We start from the raw sequence: 13,161 nt of genomic DNA, 5'->3' as shown, positions 1-13,161 counted from the left end.
GATTAAAAGAGCTGCTGCTTCATGAAGCAAGCTGCCAAAAACAGATTCGCGTGCATATACCAAGGAGAGCATATCATGAATTGCTCAAATAATATTGCCATCGCATTGCAAAGATACCCATGTAAGAAGGTTGCACAGCAGTCAGAATAGTAAGTATAAACACGTAAGATTTCTTAGCAATGTCAGATCACTGACAAAAGGATTTGATGTTCCACAAGTTAATATAACTGAACAAACCATCTGCAGTATGTATATCAAAGTGGCGATATGATTACATTGAATTGAGAATTATATATCAATTAGACAACCTTTTCTTCCACATACCAAAATCTCAGAAGGCTAAACACGGAGACAGCAATTACAATGTTAGCACAAGAGAGGGAGGGATCCAGAATAGTATATTTAATTGGAGATTACCAACTGCAGCAAGTATAACAAGCAACTAAGCCATCCAAATAAATCCTATTACATCTTTCAGATAAATCGATTTTAAGTGCAGATGACTCATCAAATAAGTGCATAAACAAAGGATGAACGCACAATCTCCAAATATATAGCATAACTGTGATTATTATTCTGAATTTTAATCCCCAAATTTCCAGTCATGTAAAATCAATATAGCAACTCTGGCTTAAAATGCCAGAAAAAAAGTACCAAAATAGAATTCTCTCAAACCAACTATAAGTTTTCTGACCAAAAGATAAAAAATGGGAACCTCACTGAAAACTGCACCCCAGCCACTTGCCTGGATGCACAAAAAATTGATACCAAATAAACCATTTAAGGAAAAAAAAATTAAGACAGACCAGCCAAAACACGTCTCCAATATTGGATTCCTTATAGCCTGTCCTCGTACTCAGAGAGTGGTGTAATCTGTTGCTTGAGACCCTTCCTCTTGCGAATATCAGCAACCAGGTTTGCAGTCTGGGACCCAGGCTCCAATGGGTCAGAAGGCATCATATCCCAGTGATCAAAGACAGCCTGTGGGAACGCCTGACCAGAAGTTGCAGCCCTCAGAGTGCCCGAGAATCCAAAGGACTCGATGACAGGCAGGTAAGCCTTGACATTATAAAGTGGAGTACCTGGCCTCTGCATCTCCTCAAAGACATGACCTCTCTTTTGATTAAGAACACTATATATGCCTCCAAGGGCCTGTTCTGGTGCCTGAATTTCAACAAGATAAACAGGCTCCAAAAGCCTAGGTTTGGCAGTCATCTGGGAAGCGTATATAACCCTTCTTGCAGTTGGAATAACCTGCCCGCCACCTCGGTGGATGGCATCAGCATGGAGAACAACATCACAGACTTCAAAGCAAATGCCTCGCATATTTTCTTCAGCTAATGGCCCTTCTTTTGAAGCCCATTGGAACCCAGCAACCACAGAGTCCTTGATTTCATTCAGATACTGAACTCCCTTACACATGTCAACAACCATGTTAGGACCAGTGGTTTCAGGCCCAAAGCACCAGATCTTCTTTGCAAGCTCTTTATCCCATCCAAACTCTTCAGATAGGATTCTGGATCGGGACTTGGGATCATCCCTGGGGCCAATACGCCCGTCGTCAATAGCCTCAGCAAGTCCATCCTCCAAAGGTCGGGCCTCCATGTACAAACGGTTGTGCTTGTTAGGAGACTTGCTCATCACCGTACGACAAGACCTCTCAAGAACTGTTTCACGGAAAGACACAACAGGATCAGACTTAATAATCTCTGCGCCGCCCATGAAGTCTTCTTGCAGGTCCTTCAAGCAGATCTCAAGATGCAGTTCTCCAGCTCCAGCAATAATGTGCTCACCAGATTCCTCAATTGTACACACCACCATGGGATCAGATTTGGCAAGTCGTTTCAAGCCCTCAACAAGCTTAGGTAGGTCAGAGGCGACCTTACATTGCACAGCAACACGAACAACAGGTGAAACCGAGAACTTCATTGCCCTGATTGGATGAGCATCCACTTCCTTCTCATTGGTTAGAGTTGCATTCTTTGTAATGTACTGATCCAGACCAACCAAAGCAACAGTGTTTCCACATGGCACATCCTCCACGGACTCTTGCCTCTTACCCATCCAAATAACAGTTCGCTGCACGCTCTTAACATACAGATCCTTCTTCTCACCAGGAACATAGTTAGGCCCCATTATCCTGACCTTCAAACCAGTGCTTACCCTCCCAGAAAAGACTCGACCAAAGGCAAAGAACCTACCTTTATCCGATGCTGGAATCATCTTCGAGACATAAAGCATCAGAGGCCCATCTGGATCACAGTTTCTAATGGCATTTGCATATATGTCATCAAGAGGGCCTTCATACAAATTCTCCACACGGTATTTCTGTGCCTTTGCTGGAGCTGGAAGGTGGAAGATCATCATTTCAAGAAGGGCAGTACTTGCAGGCAGCCAGGTCTGCATCACACGTTTCATCAGTGCTTTCCCATTCAAATCTTTCTCCTCAGACTTCATGGTGACACCTAGCTTCTGCAACATGGGCCATAACTTGTCCTTCTGATCATTCATGCATGTACTTATAATTTGTTTGATAGGTTCATAGCAGAACTGAACAAATCCTCTCTTGCAAGTGGGTGAACCTGTGTTTCTGGAAGTCCACTTCCTTGTGGCAGGGTCGAAGTAATTCTCTCCCCAGAGTCTCTCCATCATTTTTCCCTCATCAACTCCGAACCTGGATGCATACATCTTGGCAAAGTTGGTCAACGTGAAAGCCCAACCATGCAAGCCAGCAGAAAAAGCTACAGTTCCTTTCTCTGGGTAAACTTGGCAATCACCAAGAAGAGAATCTTCGTATGTGGCCATGATCACATTGGCATTTTCAATCACACGTTGAAATGTCTGGTAGGCTTCCTCTCCATCAACTTGGAGCTCAAGGAAGCAGCGGTCCATCTTGTTGACAGTCAAAACTGGCCTAATCCTTTCTCCAAGAGCCTGTCGTAAGACAGTTTCAGTCTGAACACAGACACCCTCGATACAGTCTACCACAACCAGTGCACCATCAGTGATACGGAGAGCAGCAGTGACCTCTGAAGAGAAGTCAACGTGCCCAGGCGAATCAATGAGGTTGATCAAGTACTCATTTCCATTCCTTTCACCTTTGTAGTTTTTTAGTGACTCATCAGACATCTCATAATAGAGAGAGATCCCAGTAGACTTGATCGTGATGCCACGTTCAGCTTCATCCTGGCGTGTATCAGTCATACGCACATCACCTGCCACTTCTTGTGCAATGATACCAGCAGCCGCCACAAGAGAGTCAGTAAGAGTAGATTTTCCTGCATATTTCATCAGAGATTTATGTTAACCAATGCTTTCAAGGATTCGCAGTTTGATGTTTTTAGAACTCTGACAGAATGGTTGAAAACAGAAAATAGAAAAAGATTATAATCACACCATGATCAACATGTGCAATGACAGACATATTACGGATATTGTGCTTGAAATCCATAATTCTGCGGAGCTCTTCTGCCGTAAACTTCACCTGCATATACCAACAATATTCATCAGCAGTTAGAATATGGTAAAAAATTAAGTGAACAATGATTAAAATAGTGGTTTGGCATGAATACCATCTTGAATGCAGTTAAAAGTCACCAGGTAAACTGCAGTTGTGCAAGAAAAATCCTGTAACATCAACAAAAATATTTTTCAGCCAACGTAATATTAGTATGATCGGATAATTGACAAAAAAAACACTCCAATTGATATTCGATAGTAGAAAAAAAATGCAAGAAAACATCACAAAAACAAACATTCCTATTGTGTACAATGCCCATCCAATGAAAAAGATGCTCAATAAAGAACAACAAAAAATCATAATAATGAAAAAGATCAGGATATTGCTCATCAAAACTTAGAAGTTCTAAGAATAAATTATAAACTTCATTAAAATATATTAAATGCTAAAATTTTTAAAAGGCTTACTGATATGAAAAAAATTAATCATCTGAGAATTGAAGGAAAGGATGCATTCCTACTGTGCTATTAAGCAAAATCAACATACATGGATTGCATCAGAAAGGAGACTAATAAATCCTGCTATGTTCACAGCATACTAAACTTAGATTTTAGAGTAAATAAGTATAATAGAAGCACTGGAAATAACAAACCAATTAAGCTAAACAACATATATGGTAGACAATTGATATTATAAATCAATAAGGAACCACACTAGCAAAAGCCATCTTAGCCACAATTGAATAAAAGATACCATATAATGCCTCCACAACACATCCCTAGAACATTAATACAGTGTGCTACAAATTCACATCAAACAAAAGGTATATTCATGTATTTTAATCTTTGATATTCTATTCATTATTTAGTAATCATGCATTTGGTTGAGAAAAATATTACGTTAAAAGATAAACCGCCTAAGCGACATTCATATAATATTTTATTGAAAAATAGATTACTGAAATATATGGAGTGCAACGTTTACATCATGGCAGCATTACCTCTGATATTTCAAGACCTAGGGAGATCTAAACCTATAATATAAATATGAGGAACTAAATATTAAATATTAAATGCATAACACTTACTCTGACAACAGAGATTTCTAGATAAACCTTAGAACCTTTGCTAAGAATGCAAAAAACTAAGATTAATCTCTACCTTAGGAAGGCACCACAAACAATGTTTCTTCAATCAGCACTTAATTGCTGCACCTAGTTCTTTTCTCTTTAATAACTCATTAGCTTATGTAGAGTCCAGCAACCATCCAACCAGCAGGGAGGTGGGCAGTTTTTCCTCCTCAAGGATGGTATCATGATACAACAACCTCATAAGCCAAGAAGAGCCATCCACCACCTCAGGGGAAGGCAGCAATGAGGTGGCAAGACAGGGTGTCAATCAGGAATTTTGGAAGACATGGGAACTTGTGATAAAGTAAGAGAACTGCTAAGAGAAGGGAATCTCAAGCATCTTACTGCTGCCTGGAGACTCTGAATGTCATAGCAAAGGGTACACATCCAATCGAATGAAGAGATACGCTTTCTAATTGATTGAAAAAGTGGCAAGAATCTGGTTCTATGCTGAAATCAGTTAATAAGTGTAGGAATTGAGCTCCTCCTGAAAAAAGTTCGAAGAGATCTTTATGCCAAATCGTTCTTATCAAAGAGGCAAATAATTCCACTTAAATCATTGTTTGAATCTACCGGATGGCATGCCCTGACTCCAACAAAGACAAGCTGATCATTGATCAGGGTAAAACCCATCTTGCCTTTAATGAATGAAGTGTCAAAACCGCTTTGTTTTATCAACAAGAAGATCAAACTCTTCTCTCAGGAAAAGAATCAGGCAATGATTGTGATAACTTATTCCAGATCTAGCTATAGGTCACTGTCTTCTGATGATTGAGCAATGATACCAAAATAGCACACCGAAAGTCATAGGAGATAGTTTTTTTTATCTGGGGCTTGCTGCCATGGCCTCTAAACACCTCAAATCTCTAGGGCTTTCTTTAAAGTTTTTGTTAAATCTGGGATCTTCTAGTAACCCACCTATGCTATATACATGAAACATTATGGCATTCACCTTTGATTTTGAAAATGCAATAATTTAACTTCCATCCTCTAACATCGTATCAAATCTATGGCCTTAGCTGGTTATTGTTTTTAAATCAAAACTTATAAATCAAAAACATGAACAAAACATATGGCAACTTGTATCTCATGAAAGTAGAATCATCTATAACTTGCAATGTCTAAGACTGCCCAGAAAGACTTGCAAGATTTTATAGCACTCATACATCCACATAATGCTGTCAAACAAAGAAAACATTAACACAATAAAAGCCATAAAGATTAAAATATAAATAGACCGAAATAAAAATGTTTCAGAGGTGATGATGATCCAACAAGAAAACATCTCTTTCCACCACAGCCCCTTCCCACAACTTCAAACAAAAAAAAATCCAACCCATTCTTTCCTTGGAAGGAGGCAATGATAAATATGATCATAGGTTTTGCTCCATTGAATCTTCTACTTGGTTCTATTGATCTTGCTTTATAAAAAATAAAGGTAAAGTTCCATGGTTCACACCCTTCAAAAGGCCACAAAATAACATTCATGATCCCATGATCTAACTGCACTTATCTAACACAAGTTGGAAGAACCAGTATAAGGGATCTGTAAAAATGAAAAAGAAAAACAAATCAACTAGAAATAGCATCACGGATATTTCAAAAAACACATCGGAACAACAAAGGAAACAAGAGAAACAATGATCATATAAACAGCTCCATAGATCATCCCACAGACAAAATATCAATCAAAAATTTTATGTCAACGACACCAAAACAGCATACGATACCAAATACAGCCAACCAATAATAAATCAATGAAAAAAAATAAAGTTACTGCGGCTAAAAAAATCGCAAGATACTAGAACATGTTAACCATGAGCACTGATATCGACCAAAATGATCAAAGTTCTTCGCCGAAAAAGAAAATAGAGAGAAAGAGAGAGAACAGAAACAAAGACTGATTAGAATCGCCAAAAGATTAGCATCCATATATAGATCCTTCCAAGCACAACGAACGTCATTCCAAATCAAATGAAACAACGACAAGATTCAAATAAAACCGTGGAAAGAAAGGAGAATTGAAGCAAGGAGACAAAAAAAACTTCGGACCTGATTCAGATAGTGAGCGGTGAAGAAGGGGCTGAGAGCCCCGAGGCGGACGCGGAAGGAGAAAGAGCCAGGAGCGGCGGCGATTAAAAAATGTGGACATTGTAGGTTTGGGGCCTGCGTATTTATAGAGGGACTGGGCCCATGCCGGTAGACGTGATTGTTTGATCTGATATGAACGGCTCAGATCATTTGATAAACAAACCCTAATGATTTCTTAGACGCACGCGTAGTTTTCCAAGCACGATTCAGATGCAGGAGAAATTAAAAACAATAGATGTATATTATCAGCTAGCCAGGTTACCGGGTTACGCATGTGTTAGCAACCATTCAAATTTAATACAAACACCACGATCGACTCATGGTTCACACTGATACCATTTATAATAACCTAGAACCTTATTCAAAATGGCTAGCTGAAAAATATTATTTAGGTTTCTTGATTCTGTATAAGCATCCAAGATCTACCTAACAAATAATCAATACAAGAGTAAACACATGCTTGCACGAGTCCTCGTAGATGTAAAAGAGATTAGATCACATGCAACTATTGATGTGCAGGAGTGAGGTAGCCCATATTTGCAATGAGTTGGGCCCAGTTGCTCCTCGTTTGAGACTTTAAAAGGATGGTAACATTCTGGTATCAGTTGGATAGGCTATTACCATACTCACTACATAGAAACTTTGTACCTATATCCACCCCATATCTATCTCAAGGTTGATTGGGTCATGAGATAGGTTATAGCAGGATGGATCCGATGGGTTATGTCCCCTATTTCTCTTATGTTGTTCGTCTCCCATTCTCTCCACCACTTTCCACACCAAACTCTTCCAAATCCTTCCCAAAACCTTTGCTCCTCTTCTCCTTTCTAAGGCCGTTAATGAGCCGAGCCAAGCCTGGGTCTCCGCGGGCTCGGCTTGGCTTGTTCCAGAAAATTCTAGGCTCGGGCTCAGGCTCGGTACTGAGCCTTGTATTGAGCTCAGGCTCAGGCTCGCTTGGTACAGCCTGGCTCGGGCTTGGGCTTGGGCTTGTAAGGCTCGTTTGCCCGAGCCCGTGCCCGCCCCATCCCCATCCCCATTGTTCGTCGGAGCCTCGGAGGAGAGAAGAATGAAAGAAAGAAAGAAAGAAAGAAAAGAAGAAGAAGAGAAGAAAGAAGGGGGCAGCCACGAGCACCGCCGGCACGGGCGTCGGCCGCAGGCACGGCCGTGGGCACGACCGCGGGCTTGGCCACAGGGGAGGGAGTACGGCGTCGTCATTGGGGGCGGAGAAGGGAGAGCCGGAGTCTCGAGAGGAGAAGGGAGAGCTGGATCAGGTGTACCGTGTTCGGCATCGTCATCAGGGGTAGAAAAGGGAGAGGAGGAGGCGGCGGAGCTTCTCGGAGAGCTGGAATCAGATGTACGGCATCGTCATCGTCGTCGTCCTCGTCATAGTCGTCGTCGGAGGGGAGGGGGGCATCAGCTTCGGGCTTGGGGGCGAGCCGGCGAGGAGAACGAAGAAGAAAGGAGGGGTTGGAACTTGGAAGCAGGGAAGGTTATGGAGAAACCAAAAAAAAAAAGAGATTAAAAAAAAGGGTTAACGAGTTGGGTTCGGGTTAACGGGTTGGGTTCGAACCCGAACCAATCCAATTCGATTTAAAGAAATTAAATGGATTTGGGTTAGCTCGGGTTGGGTCTGATCTAAATCCAACTGAGTTCAATCAGATTGGGATTTAAATTGATTAAGCTAAATAAAATTTAATTGGGTTAAGTCCAAGTTTAATTGTGACCCAATTAAATTGTTAATTGGACTGAGCCCTCATTTGGGCTCGCGAGCTGCTCGGGCTCGAGCTCGGGCTTGGGCTCGGATTTAAACGGGCTTCATTTTGGGCTCGGACTCATTTGACTAACGAGCCGAGCTCGAGCCGGGCTTTTACCGAGTCGAGCCCGAGCAGCTCGGCCCGTTGACAGCCCTACTCCTTTCCCATCCCTAAATCTTCTAGTGTGGGGGTGGGGGGTAAGGGACGGCCCTGCGATGTCCATCAGGTGAGCAGGTGAGAGGGAGAGAATAAGAGGAGGAGGGTAGGAGAAGGGGGCCGTGGGCTCTCACCGGCAAGGTGGCCGTGACCCATTGGTGATGTGACAGAGGGTGGTGATTTCGGCCGTAGGGGGTGAAAAATAGGAGAAAAGAGAAACTAGGGAGGAAGGGAGAAGGCAGAGAGGTTTTGGGTCAATCAATGACTAAGGGGTGGCACTTGACAGCATCGACGACAGTCGATATAGAGAGGGAGAGGGGGAGAGAGAGCAAAGAGTGAGAAGAGGAAGAAGAAGAGAGGGGAATGTTGTAGGTGGTCTTAAGTGTGAGCTTTTCGATCTTGGAGGCCAACAAGGACTAGCCAGAGCTACTTGCACTGCCTCTAATGGCGGTAGGGCAATTGATGGTGAGTTCTATTAGTAATATATCATCTAACTAAGCAAATAAATCTAATAATTATCATTAATATAAATTCTTAAAAGAAATCATATATATATATATATATATATATATATATATGTTATTCGATATCAAAATAAATCTATTTTATCATAAAAGAAATCTATTCTAGCACAAAATAAATCTATTCATTTAATAAATTCAAATCATAAAATTGTATATCCTACAGATCAACTAATATTAAATTTAAAACAAAAGTAAGAAGAAATAGTCTGATTGAAGGCCGGTCGAAGCGCGTAGATGCTATCCTAAAGAAGTGTTTGCCCCCACGTACGGGTCTTTCGGCAATCCTCCTCAGAGATATGACGATCCTAAACTTCTTCTTCCGTACATCTCGAAAGAAGCCAAATCGAATCCGATCGGACTTGTAGATACAGCGAAGAATGAAATAAAAAAATAAAATAAATTGAATATAATTGCAAAAATAAAAATCAGAAGTGGCTAAGTGGAAGAATTTTTGTTCGAAATTTTTTTTTTTAATTTTTTGTCTCCCGAATAGGATGAAATTGAGAGGTATATATAAGGATATTAGTGCAGGGGCATATGAGTATTTTTGCGGAGGCCAAAGAGAGCTGGCACGCATCCGCAGAATGCGGATGCGGCCAGCCCACCTTTAATTCAAAAAAAACACAGCAGGCGCCAACGGGCGCTTCCGCACGCGGCCCAAGATGGCCGCATGCGCATTTAATTTTTTTAACGATCCCCCACAAAAATTAATTTTTAGATAATTTTGAAATCAAAACAAAATGTTGGATATCTTATATTATGTAATAGGTGTAGGTATCTTTCGATTTGAACCTTCACTTAGTGACAATTGATTATATTTGTGGAGCCAAGGTGGTCTTAACCTTGAACCTCGGTTCATGGCTCAGTTTAAATCAACAGCACACATAATATAGCCCGATTTAGGTTCCAAGCGGGTTGCGTTAATATGGCCATGCGCAGGTATCTTTCATGTGCTTTTTAGGAAATCGCCCATTTTCATAATCGCGGTCTCACGACTGCACATATAGGTGAGTTCTCATAAAAAAGCTAGCAAGAAAGCTCCTTGCCTTTTGGGTCTCAGACTCATTAAGAGTTATACAAACAAACTCATCTTACCGCTTGCTTTTATGAGCACTAGTGCCATAGGGATGAGGAAAACATAAAACAATGCTTCTCTTAGTCACACTCCGGTTTATTTCTACCCATTGAATCTTTTATAGTTGGGTTCCCACCGTGGTGATCTATCTTTATAGGCTAAGCCCCATCCCCTCGACGACTCTAGAACTACTATTCTAGACAAACCTTTTGTAAGCTAATTAGCTAAATTATTTTCTAATTTTACAAAATTTAAGACAATAATATTATTTTTCAATTTATATCTTAATGATTTATGACACACTTTTAAGTATCTGTTCATTTTTACATTGGCATTTTCTTGGTTGCATTTATCTATTGCAGATTTACAGTCACAATGTAAGCAAACAGGTGGTAAAGATGACTCATCTACAGAAAGGTCTACAAGTAGATCTCTAAGCCACTCAGTCTTAGTACTAGTGGTGTTTAAAGCTATCAGTTCAGACTCTATGGTACTCCTAGATATCAAAGTTTGTTTGGTGAATTTTTAAGACAGCAGCACCTCCTAGGAGAAAGACATATCTTATGGTGGATTTAACATCTAAGGTATCGTTGATCCAATTGGCATCACTATAGCCTTCTAGAACAGCAAGAAACCCACTAAAGTGTAAACTATAGAACTTGATACCCTTAAGATACCTAAGGATCCTCTCTAATGATGTCCAGTGATCTCTATTTAGATTAGTAGTATATCTACTAAGTCTATTTATAGTATATGCTATGTCTGGCCTGGTGTAGTTTGCTAGGAATCCTAGTGAGCCTATGATTTGAGCATGTAGGCTTTGAAGGATGGAAATTCTGAAGTTCTTCTTGAAATGTGTAGAGGGATCAAAGGGAGTTGCGACAGGCTGACAATCAAAATAATTAAATTTATTGAGAATCTTGTCTACATAATGACTTTGGGATAACTTAATACTATTTGCACTTCTAATTATTTTGGTATTTAAAATTAAGTCAGCTTGTCCCAAGTCTTTCATATCAAACTTATGACTTAAGAATTACTTATTTCATCAACTATCTGAAGATATGTCCCAAAGATTAGTTTGTCATCTACATAGAGATACAAGATCACAAATTTATTTCCAACTTTCTTATGGTATACACATTCGTCTGTACTATTGATTTCAAATTCAAATGTCAGTATGATTTCATCAAATTTCAAGTGTCATTGTTTGGGTGCTTATTTAGAACCATAAAGAGATCTGATTAATTTACAAACTTTCTTTTCTTGGCCTGGGATTATAAATTTCTCTAGCTGATCCATATAAATTTCTTCATTTAAGTCTCTGTTTAGAAAAGCTATTTTTACATCTATCTGATGAATCACTAATTATGGATGGAGGCTAATGCTATCAAAACCCTATTAATAGTAATTCTAGATACAGATGTATAAACATCAAATAAATCTACTCCAGATCTTTGAGTAAAATTCTTCGCAACTAATCTAGCCTTAAATTTATCTACAGACCCATCAAGCCTAAGTTTCTTCTTAAAGATCCATTTGCATCCTATAGTTTTACAACCAGAAGGAAGATCAATCAGTTTCCAAGTATGATTTTGGATAATTGATTGCATCTCATTGTCCACAGCATCTCTCCAAAAGGATGAATCCAAGAATTTCATTGCGTCCTCAAAAGTAGTTGGAGAATCCTCTATAAGAAAGGTATAGAAGTCATCTCTAAAAGTTTTCTCTACCTTGTATCTCTTACTCCTCCTAGATTCTGCTTCTACTTCTACTTCTCTTGTCCTTATTCTACCAGAGCTACAGCTATACCACTATTTACTCTAGTCTTAAGTGGAAAGATATCTTCAAAGTATGTTGCATCTCTGGTTTCTATGATAGTATTGTTACTAATACCACTATCTTCTGAATTAATCACCAGAAATCTATTGGCATTACTATTTGTTGTATATTCTATGAATATGGTATCCACTATTTTGGGCCTTATTTTCTTTCTCTTAAAATCAGGTATTTTTAGTTTTGCCAAGCACCCCCACACTTTCAAATAGCTAAGATTAGATTTTCTATTTTTTTTAACTTCATATGGGGTTAGATCATTATTTTTGAAGAAAATCCTATTGAGGATATAATAGACTAAAACTAGAGCTTTTCCCTACAAATTCTCTAGTATTTCTGAGCTTATAAGCATTGAGTTAATCATATCCATTAAATTCTTATTCTTCCTTTCTGCTACTTCCATTTGCTTGGAGAGAATAGGGAGCAGTCACTTTATGAATGATTCCATAATTTTCACAAAATTAAGTTAATCATTAGATGTATATTCACCTTCCCGATCTGATCTAAGAATTTTAGTTTTCTTTTCCTATTGGTTCTCAGCTTCGATCTTAAAAATCTTAAATTTGTTGAGCACCTCATACTTAGTTTTAATTAGGTAGATGTAACAAAACTTGGATAGATCATCTATGAAGGTCACAAAGTATCTGTTACCTCTCCTAGAAGTTCAATCAGAGTCACAAACATCACTATGGATCAACTCTAATAGATTTGAATCCCTATTAACAGATTTGAAAGGCTTCCTAGGAAGTTTGGCTTCTACACAAATTTCACATTTCTCATATTTCTTAAGATCACTTTTTGGTATTAAATTTAGGTTCATTAGTTGTTTAATTGTATTATAATTTACATTACCTAATCTACCATGCCAAATAGAAGGAGGTTCTATATTCATGATCAAAAGATTTTCATTTATTGAAAGAACTATTACATTCAATTTAAAAAATCCTTCACTAAGGAATCCTTTTTCAATAAACATTACACCATGAGAAATAACAACTTTATTGGACTCAAAAACAGGACGATAGCCTTGCTGGACAAGCAAGGAACTACTAATTAGGTTTCTCCTAACTATCGAAACATGTTGGATGCCGTGCAGAAGTAAGCTTAAGTCTCCACGTCCCACTCCTAGCATATGC

General features: G+C 39.2%; 1 protein-coding gene across 2 annotated transcripts; it reads right to left on the bottom strand.

Annotated features, from left to right (window-relative positions):
- Nucleotides 1-544: 544 nt before the first annotated feature.
- On the bottom strand, nt 545-6,728 carry LOC103710549 (elongation factor 2-like). Of its 2 annotated transcripts, XM_008796317.4 has the most exons (4): nt 6,642-6,728; nt 3,573-3,627; nt 3,397-3,484; nt 545-3,278 (listed from the first exon to the last, which is right to left on the bottom strand). In XM_008796317.4, the coding sequence occupies exons 2-4, from the start codon at nt 3,573-3,575 to the stop codon at nt 838-840; spliced, it is 2,532 nt and encodes an 843-aa protein (XP_008794539.1). In that variant the 5' UTR covers nt 3,576-3,627; nt 6,642-6,728; the 3' UTR covers nt 545-837. The 2 variants fall into 2 exon arrangements, with proteins under 2 accessions (XP_008794539.1, XP_038976627.1); XM_039120699.1 differs by lacking the exons at nt 3,573-3,627; nt 6,642-6,728 and having other exon boundaries at nt 3,397-3,490.
- Between the last annotated feature and the right edge of the window lie 6,433 nt (nt 6,729-13,161).

This window comes from Phoenix dactylifera, unplaced genomic scaffold, assembly GCF_009389715.1.
Source record: "Phoenix dactylifera cultivar Barhee BC4 unplaced genomic scaffold, palm_55x_up_171113_PBpolish2nd_filt_p 000860F, whole genome shotgun sequence".
Classification (NCBI taxonomy): Eukaryota; Viridiplantae; Streptophyta; class Magnoliopsida; order Arecales; family Arecaceae; genus Phoenix; species Phoenix dactylifera.
Note: the sequence above shows the minus strand (reverse complement) of the source record. Positions and strands in the feature narration are given on the sequence as shown.

What these genes read in the sequence shown, in the direction of transcription:
- LOC103710549 (XM_039120699.1), bottom strand. Translation starts at nt 3,490, where the DNA reads ATGCAGGTGAAGTTTACGGCAGAAGAGCTCCGCAGAATTATGGATTTC. An exon ending in CATTGCACATGTTGATCATG is followed by an intron (nt 3,279 to 3,396) that starts GTGTGATTATAA and finishes TGAAATATGCAG; the next exon opens with GAAAATCTACTCTTACTGAC.